Source organism: Colletotrichum siamense (assembly GCF_013390195.1).
Source record: "Colletotrichum siamense strain Cg363 chromosome Unknown KSG_Cg363_contig05, whole genome shotgun sequence".
NCBI lineage: Eukaryota > Fungi > Ascomycota > Sordariomycetes > Glomerellales > Glomerellaceae > Colletotrichum > Colletotrichum siamense.
In genome coordinates this window covers 1,472,590-1,481,052 of record NW_023501018.1, presented here as the reverse complement: position 1 = coordinate 1,481,052, position 8,463 = coordinate 1,472,590, and the positions used below count along the sequence as shown (strand labels likewise).

The window sequence follows — 8,463 nt, the reverse complement described above, 5'->3', positions numbered from 1 at the left end:
TTTCTCTTACTCTAATATTTTTAATCCTCTATAAACTAATTATAAAGAATCTTACTAAGTAGTTCTTTAAGTAGTTCTATATTATTAATACTAACCTATTTAGTTATAATAGCTTTTACTTATTTCTCTATATAATAAGATTTAATCTTATAATACTTCTAACTTAATATATAGTATTAGTTAAACTTCTTATTACTTAAACTATTCTTATATCTCTAGTATTTTAAATAAATATATATATAGAGAAGTTATCTATATATTCCCTCCTTCTAACGCTTAATATTTATAAGATTATTAGCCTTATAATTAATTACCTCTTATATACTAGCTAAAACGCTTATTTAGCTACTTTTTTAAAATATTTATATATTAGTTATTATACTACTAGAGATTAATATAATATTATATTACTACTTAATAGTAAAGTAGATTTTACTCCTCTCTTTAGCTTATTTAAAAGAGGGGATAATATTAACTTATAGAATATTTAGCTAAGTAACCCTTCTAGTAAATAAATAAACCTAAGTAAAAATTAATATTAGTTTAGATATATTAGTAAGCTTCTTCTAAGTAATAATAATAATAATATTAGCTTTCTTTATAATATATAAATAAGCTACTTCTATTTTAAGTTAAATACTACTATCTACCTCTTAATCTCTATTATTTATATTTAATATAGAAGTAATACTAAATCTATTATATATAATACTCTTAATAGTTAGATTAAGAATAAATAAACTATTACTTTTAAGTATTAGGCTATAAATAACTTAGATTTATAGTAGAGTTAGTTCTTTATTACTTATATTATCCTCCTTTTTAAATATATTATAAAATAATATAAATATATTATTAGTATTATAATAAGAAGTTATAAATATATTATCTATAAATTAAGTAGTTTAATAAGGGGTTAAGTTAACTAAAGTTAAGTTTAGTTAAAATAGTAATATTAATAAAAGTAGAGTACTTTAGAGCTAAATTATATATAGTAGATCCTTTTTTTACTTCCTCTATATTATTATTACTTTTTAGTAAGAAAATACTTTTAGAGCTCTTTATAATAATAAAAAAGCTATAAGTATATACTTTCTTTATAATATAGATTTAGCTACTACTAAATTATTAATCTTAGGTCTAACCTTAGTAATAATAATTTCCTTAGTAGCTTCTTTAATAGTAGTAGCTTAGTAAGCCCTCTTAGTAAGTATAATAATTCTAATTAATAGTAAAGTAGAGTATTAAAAAGGATCTCTAGTAATATCCTATACTAATTATTATATATATTATTATTTCTATATATTATTAGTAATAAGTAATAGATAATACCTAAAAAGGTTATTATTTACTTACTAAGCTATATAGTAGTATTTAGGAGGTATTATAATACCTTTAAATAATAAGATTTAATAGAAATAGATTAATTAAAGCTATTAGAATAGGTTAATTACTATACTATAAATATCTATATAGCGTTAGGTAAATTTTTATATATATATAGGGATTATGCGTGCGTAATTTCAGCAAAAAGGGGGGGCGGACGCTGTCAACGCAATGGAGTGTAGAACTAATCCCTTCACACAAATGCTCTGGCCACAATCCACAGCGGGGGCCATCTGAAGTGGAGTTCCACGCGTGCTCAAAGTCTGGCACGCGGCTTCGCGATGCCGCTCCTTATTTACTCGGTGACAACTTCGGCCGGGAAGCGGCCATTGTGGTGTCAAAATAGCTTAAAAGGAGGACCCTTTTCGGAGTACGAGTCCAGCTGGGCGGTTCTACGCAGTGAGCCGAGTGGGATCACGCTAGTTTTGACGCTACGAGCTTTCTCCCATGTGAGAAAAATCGTTTCCTTCTCCAGGTCGCCCGCTGGAGGACCATCCGATTGCGGCAAGGCGAGTTTCGTGGCAACTTGATCGTCTTCTTTCGGAAAGGTGTTGATCTTATCATGTCATCTGTGACTAAATCCTAGCGAATGTGGAATACCTGGCCGCTTCTCACCACCTAGCTGAACTCCCCACACATGACACCCTCAACATAGCACTCGCCGACCAGGATGTATCAGCCTTCTACCGGTCTCAACACGAAAGGAATATCCGCGCCTGCCAAGGCAACCACCACATCTCCTGATTCCATCCCATCCGGGCCAAGGTCGATCCATCCGTCGTGGGTGGAAAAAGCTGCTGACATGCTGTTCTGTAGACCATGCCATGAAGCCTATTTTGAAAGGGTTTCCAGTGCTTGATCAGTTCCTCAGCCGAGCCAAGGTCGTCGCCCGGCATGCTCCAAGCTGTTTGACCTTTGTCCGCATTCAAATCAATTTGGAATACGGCTCCGTAACTCTTCGGTGCGCCTTCAAGACTGTAGGCGACCTTGTCGTCGATAAGGATACGCTAAGTTGCCTCTCGAAGAGGTTTGTCAGGGCCAGTTTTGAGGTGACAGTGCCATGAGTACTCTGACGCCATGCTTCCCTCTTCATCACCAGCTCAGCCCAACCATGTTCCCCAGTCGTAGACACCCCGGCCCTGAGGTACACCCTCAGAATTGGGTCCTAGTTCACACGCCAGCTGGCGTGATGTGGGTTTCGCGCCAAGCCATGTCCCACATCTTGACGACGTCAATGTTCAGCCCTATCATAGACAGCACTCCCTTCTGTTGCTTTGAATGTAACGCTGGAAGCGATCCAAAAGAAGCGTCGTATATCAAGCCCCGCGGATACAGTTCCTTGACCAGCTGCTCCGGTTGAAGAGTTAGACCACGACTCCACGAACATGCCCAAAATCACGTATCGACGAACAATTGACTTTGGGCCCCCAATTAAACTGGAGTATGTGGAATTCGTACAAACTTGAATCGCCTGAAGCTCGGCTCACGGCAACTGACTGACCTGCCAGGACGCTCAGTCGATGTTGATCCGCGATTGGATATCTGGAGACCTCGTAGAGGGGGTCTTCGTAGAGGTCACCAGCGGGCTTATCATAATCGACAGGCAAACGGCTGTTCCTATATAAACCCAATGTGTCATGTTTGTTAGATAAATTCCCCGATGCCCGTGAAAAACGCAGAATATTTGCGCTGAGATGCTTTTGTCTGATCTATGTACAGGGGCCTGGCACCCCCTCCAAAAGATTGTGCCCGTCGGTAAGGAGGCCGATCACGATGCGGTCGAGCAACCGCCGCGGGCCCACTACCACAGCGTGGCAAAACGGGTCTGATCATTCCTCAAGGACAATGTCAATAAGGCTGCGGATTACGGAATGACTATCCAGTCTCGAGGCTTTCATATCTTGTGCTCGACGCTACCCTAAGCCTGGCCTAATAAAAGCCAATCCAGGTTGAAATTGCCATCATCGTCTTCCTCTTCCACCTCCTGCTTAGCTCTCTTGATTGAACCCCAGTTTTCCGGCCGGTATCCAGATACTTTCCTCTGTGCGGTGTATTCGTCCGCCATTGTATGTATAACACCCTCATCCTCTTCCGCCGCCTTCACCCATCCCCAGAAGTTTGTTTCAGACATGCCTGTCTTGTCTTCATTCTCAGTGCCTCTCATGGTTTGATACTCACCGTAGTCCTCCTCGTCCTCCGAGACCTCTCCGACCTCCTCGATCACAAATCGTCCGCCTGTCGCTGGTCCATACCCGTAGGGGAAGTACTTTGACGCCTTCGCCAACACCGCCTGCTTTGCTCTTTGTCTCTCGCCTGCGTACGCAGAGTTCAAACCCTCGTTAACGTTGATCCTGTTGTTGGCCGCATAGACCCTGGGTTTCCACTGGTATGGGTCCATCGGCAAATCTTGAAAGTGCGCGGCGTTGTCAGCGCCCCAGTCCAGGTGCAGCACATAGACGGGAATAATCTGTGCTGGGTCGAAGACGATGTATTCGAGCTCGCGGTTCGCCACGTGTGACTCAGCACCCTCATATGGCTCCGACTGTGTGCGCCAGTTGTCCCCGACGAACATCTGTCGCGCGCGACCCATGATGGTGGCGCACACAATCAGTTTGAGGCCGAAGTACTCGTTCGGCGACGTCGGCCGCGCCCAAGAATCCGTGTAGCTCAAGGCAAAGTCGGCGCTGGGCGAACTGTAGATGCCGCGACCGTAGGTAGACCCACAACGAACCTCGTGCAGGTTTCCATCGTTTCCTCCTTTGTCGCCCTTTGGCACGCGCGAGCCCGGCTTGAGGAAGCCGTGACGGACGATCGAGGGAACGAAGTGGCGCTGCGTGCCGTGAAACGTCATGTAGGGACGTGTGAAATGCTCAAGCTTGTCCTCGAGACGGGTGTGCTTTGCGCAGCACTTCGGAAGGCTTTTGCGCTGGCGGATGAGCTTTTCGCGCAACCGACCTCGGCAAGCATCGAAGCGGGCAGCTAGATCGCGCCGGATGACACACTCGACGTGAAGAACTCGGTAACACGAGGGAATCGACTCGCAGATCTCCCTAGCCGACCTGCCCAGGTACTCCAAGGCGATCTCGTTGGTAGTAATCGCCTGGACAGCCTTCTGTTGAAATTGGTCCGAAGGAATGCGTTGCGTTTCGTTGGCTTTTTTGTTGGCTCGGTTTCGTACCGCCTTTACCAGAGCATCCGTCTCTTGGGCCATCTTCAAGACCACCTTGGTCGCCTCAAAGATTCCGTACGTGCTATTTCCCCTATTAAGCCATTTCTCGACGCAATTCGTCTCGGCCGACTCCTCGATCACGCAGCGAAGGGTAGCACGAAGGCCATCTATGTCCTTGCGCGAGAGGGTGAGGTTGATGAGGTCAAAGAGAGGTGCCGTGACAGGGTAGTGAGTACCAGCTGTGACCTGAAGTATGAGCTCTTCGTAAGTAAAGCAGAGTACGTCGTCCATGGGTGAGGATAATCGGTGGTCGTTGCTGAGTAAGCCAGCGTCAATGAGAGCGTCTGTTTCTTCATCACGAAGGAGAGCCAGCTGAACGATATCTTCTTCAGAGAATTCGAGATCAGCCATCCTGGTTTCATTGGCGTGGCCTGAATTCGCACGATACGGACAGCCGGTCGATGTGGGACTCTGGGAGGGGATGAAGACGTTTATGAATTCCCACAGCTAGCGTGGCGCTAGTTGTTCAAGAGAATAGTTGACAAAGCCGAGAATCGAAGATGCGAGCTTGATCGATAGCAATGCCAATGCAAGTTCTTTGACCAAAACTTCCACACACGTCGCTGTCGATTCTCGACTCAAGTGGAACCCAGACGATCTTTCTGCGGTAGGCGGCAACGGTACTGATTGATGTAGCTCTTGGGGACTGGCTTGTTCAGGAATCCTAGAATGCAGCTCAAAGAAGATGTGTCAAGTCCCTGGACGTTGTTCTACGAAGTTTGTCAAGCTCTGAGATCCGGGATGGTAGACTTATACGCCGGTTTGATTAGTCGCGGTTGTCAACAAGTGATTGATGTGATTCATCTGAGGCCTTGTGGGGCTGGCTGTATTTCACTGTCTGCCACAGTTGTGCGCAGTAGTGCTGCTCTGAAGTGTATTTAGTCTATGACTCTTCAGCAACAAAAGGCCTGTGCTCATGTTAAATGTTTGAATGCGAGGTTATTCGTAAATGTGTTTCAAGCTAGTAACGTGCTAGAAAGGTATAGCGCACATAGGATGACTGCCTATTTTCGGTGAGCCCAAAATAGTCTAGGTCAATCCTCCGCTTACTAAATTCAGATTAAGACAACCATATTGAACAACGGACTGTATATATTTGTCGCGTTAACATATGCTGATCACTGAAGGATTTTGCTCGAACTAAAATGAACCATTCCCATGTCAGTACGTACAGATGCTTTTGATGTGACGAAGAGCTTCCAACACAAGGTCGTATCACGGGTGGGTCATACGAGTTCTGGGCCCATAATCCTCGGCGGTAAGTGGAGATTGGATTGAGCTATGCCATCGGCTTCAGCCCAGATCGAGGTTGAGCAACCGCTTCTCAGGGGGTTGAATGTCAAGGTCATTGATTCAGTAAGGATAATTGAATGAATCTGCGGATCATCATGTCAACAGATTCACAGAATACAGCCCCTCCAACACCAAATCTGCAGTCACATTCTCCCCCGAACGATCGCCTACGATGACCTCAAGCGATGATGCTGTGTGGGACTGACTTGCATTATCTGCTCCCCAACCAAAGTCTTCATGCCAAGTCTTGTACGGGACTGTGTCGTAGTATGCAGTTCCCTCAAATCAAACTTGAGAAGACATTTCAGTGCGCACTTCATGTAGGTAAAGGCGGCAGCCTGAAATCCGGAGGAGCTTACTGCTTGTAAGCCCGGAACACCATCAATGTTTGGAATTATTACCATGTCACTTTTCGCAAGTAGACGCAGAAAGCGGACCCTGCGCCTCCGGTTCGGAAGACGATCCATATTCGTCTTCTAAAGCCTAGCTGCAGATCCACAGCCTGCAGACTCAGCAGCTACCAACACCAGTAGATGCGCCCGGGGAATCCTCAGAGTATCATCCAGGCAAGCGGTCCAGTGGGCTGACTTCTTGGCATTGAATGCGAAATTTGAACAACTCACCGATGGTATACTAGGGTAGGTAGGGTTCGCGTCTTCGTATAAAAGCTCAGGCTCCCTCAAGAGTCCTATTTTCTGTTGGCCATCGCGATTCTTCCACGTGGTCTGACTTCACCGGGATCCCCTCTCAATTCGCACATCTCGTCGGGAGCCGAGTGTGGGAGTCACAATGCTGTCCAATGTTTGGGATTATATCATCGTCGGCGGTGGCCTCACCGGCTCAGTCATCTCAAGCCGGATGCTGGAATACAACAGCTCTTTGAGTGTCCTGCTCATCGAAGCCGGCGAAGATACTCGAGCTCGAACGGACATCTTATATACCAATGCCACTAATCTCATGGGTGGGGAGCTTGACTGGCAGTACCCGACCGAACCAGTCGCAGCACTTAATAACCGCACACTTGTTTTCAATCAAGGCAAGGGCCTCGGCGGTGGCGCTACTATCAATTCTTGTAAGAGCACATCTTGATCTTCCGGAGTGTCAATTGACGATGTTAGGTGGATACACACGGGGACCTCGAGTAGACTATGACGAGTGGGCTGAACTCGTCGGCGACGAGCGTTGGAGCTATGAAAACCAGTTGCCTTACATGAAAAAGGCCGAAGACTGGTTCAACAGCAACAACACCGCCCAGCACGGTAACGCTGGGCCTCTTCACGTGGCTTCTGTCTCTTCGACCGGTCGTGCGTACCCCTTGCGTGATGTTGTTGCCAGCGGCTGGGACCAACTTGGGGTTCCTGAGCTCCCAGACCTCGACAGCAATGCGGGCGACAACATCGGGCGCGCTGAGCTGACCGAGACCCGTCGCGATGGCATTCGTCAACTGACCCCTGTGGTGTATCCTCTCGATGGTATCGAGGTTCTCACCCAGACGCTTGTTGAGAAGATTCTGCTTTCCAGTGGTGTTGACAATGGAGAGCTGCAAGCTACTGGCGTCCAGCTTGCCAATGGCACCCAGATTCTCGCCAACAACGTTATCTCAGCCGCTGGTGCCTATCGCTCTCCGCAACTCCTTATGTTGTCTGGCATTGGTGAAGCGGCAGCATTAGAGAAGCACAACATCAGCGTGAGATTGGATCTCCCCGAGGTCGGGAGAAACCTGATTGACCACATGTCGTTCTACCAATATTGGAAGCTCAAAAGCCCGGAGAATGGTTACGCACTCGGATCCAGTAACCCAATTTTTGGCCAGCCCGAGTTCAGCACGGGGTACCCTATTGATTGGGTGACATCAACGGGGGTGGATAAGACTGGTCTTGCTTCTGCCATCGAAAAGGATGAAGGAGTTGCCCCAGACGCTGCATCTCACTCTCTGCTCAGCGCCAACCGCACCTTCCTCGAGAACTTCGTCATTTACCAGGCCTATAGTCCTTCCAATCCCTCTGTTCCGATGGACGGTTCGCATATCTACACCAACATTGTCTCTTTTCTGCCTACATCTCGCGGAAGCGTCAGTCTTGCATCCGCTGACCCTGCAGATAGTCCCGTCATCAACCTCAACTATCTTGATACGGAGGTCGATCGTCATGTCTACCGAGAAGGGATCCGTCAGATGACGAAGCTGATGCTCGATACTGCCTTCGGAAAAGAGTACATTGTTGGAGAAACTGCTCCTGACAACACCGAGCCAGTCTCGCTGGATAACACTGACGAGTACCTTGACTCCCGTCTGGCCGAAAGCGGCGTCACTACATGGCACCCCCACGGAACCTGTGCGATGGGCAGTGTTGTCGACTCCAATTTCAAGGTCAAGGGCGTGAAAGGCTTAAGGGTTGTCGATGCGTCTGTCTTACCCGTCCCCGTTGCGGCTCATTTGATGGCACCCCTGTACGCCATGGCGGAACAGGCTGCTTCTATTATTACTGGCAATTGACGAGAGGCACGGGCAGAAGTTGACATGATCCAAAACGGATGTAATAGTACTATAGTTAACC

At 46.4% G+C, this 8,463-nt stretch overlaps 2 protein-coding genes across 2 annotated transcripts; one reads left to right on the top strand and one right to left on the bottom strand.

The window, feature by feature from the left end:
- Positions 1 to 3,304: 3,304 nt before the first annotated feature.
- CGCS363_v008021 (uncharacterized protein) lies at positions 3,305 to 4,966 on the bottom strand (the record flags this gene model as incomplete). The annotated part of the gene is made up of 1 exon (XM_036639870.1): positions 3,305 to 4,966. One exon carries the CDS (start codon positions 4,964 to 4,966, stop codon positions 3,305 to 3,307), a length of 1,662 nt encoding a protein of 553 aa, XP_036493975.1.
- Positions 4,967 to 6,697: 1,731 nt separating this feature from the next.
- On the top strand, positions 6,698 to 8,402 carry betA-6 (Oxygen-dependent choline dehydrogenase; the record flags this gene model as incomplete). The annotated part of the gene is made up of 2 exons (XM_036639869.1): positions 6,698 to 6,980; positions 7,027 to 8,402. The coding sequence occupies 2 exons, from the start codon at positions 6,698 to 6,700 to the stop codon at positions 8,400 to 8,402; spliced, it is 1,659 nt and encodes a 552-aa protein (XP_036494896.1).
- Between the last annotated feature and the right edge of the window lie 61 nt (positions 8,403 to 8,463).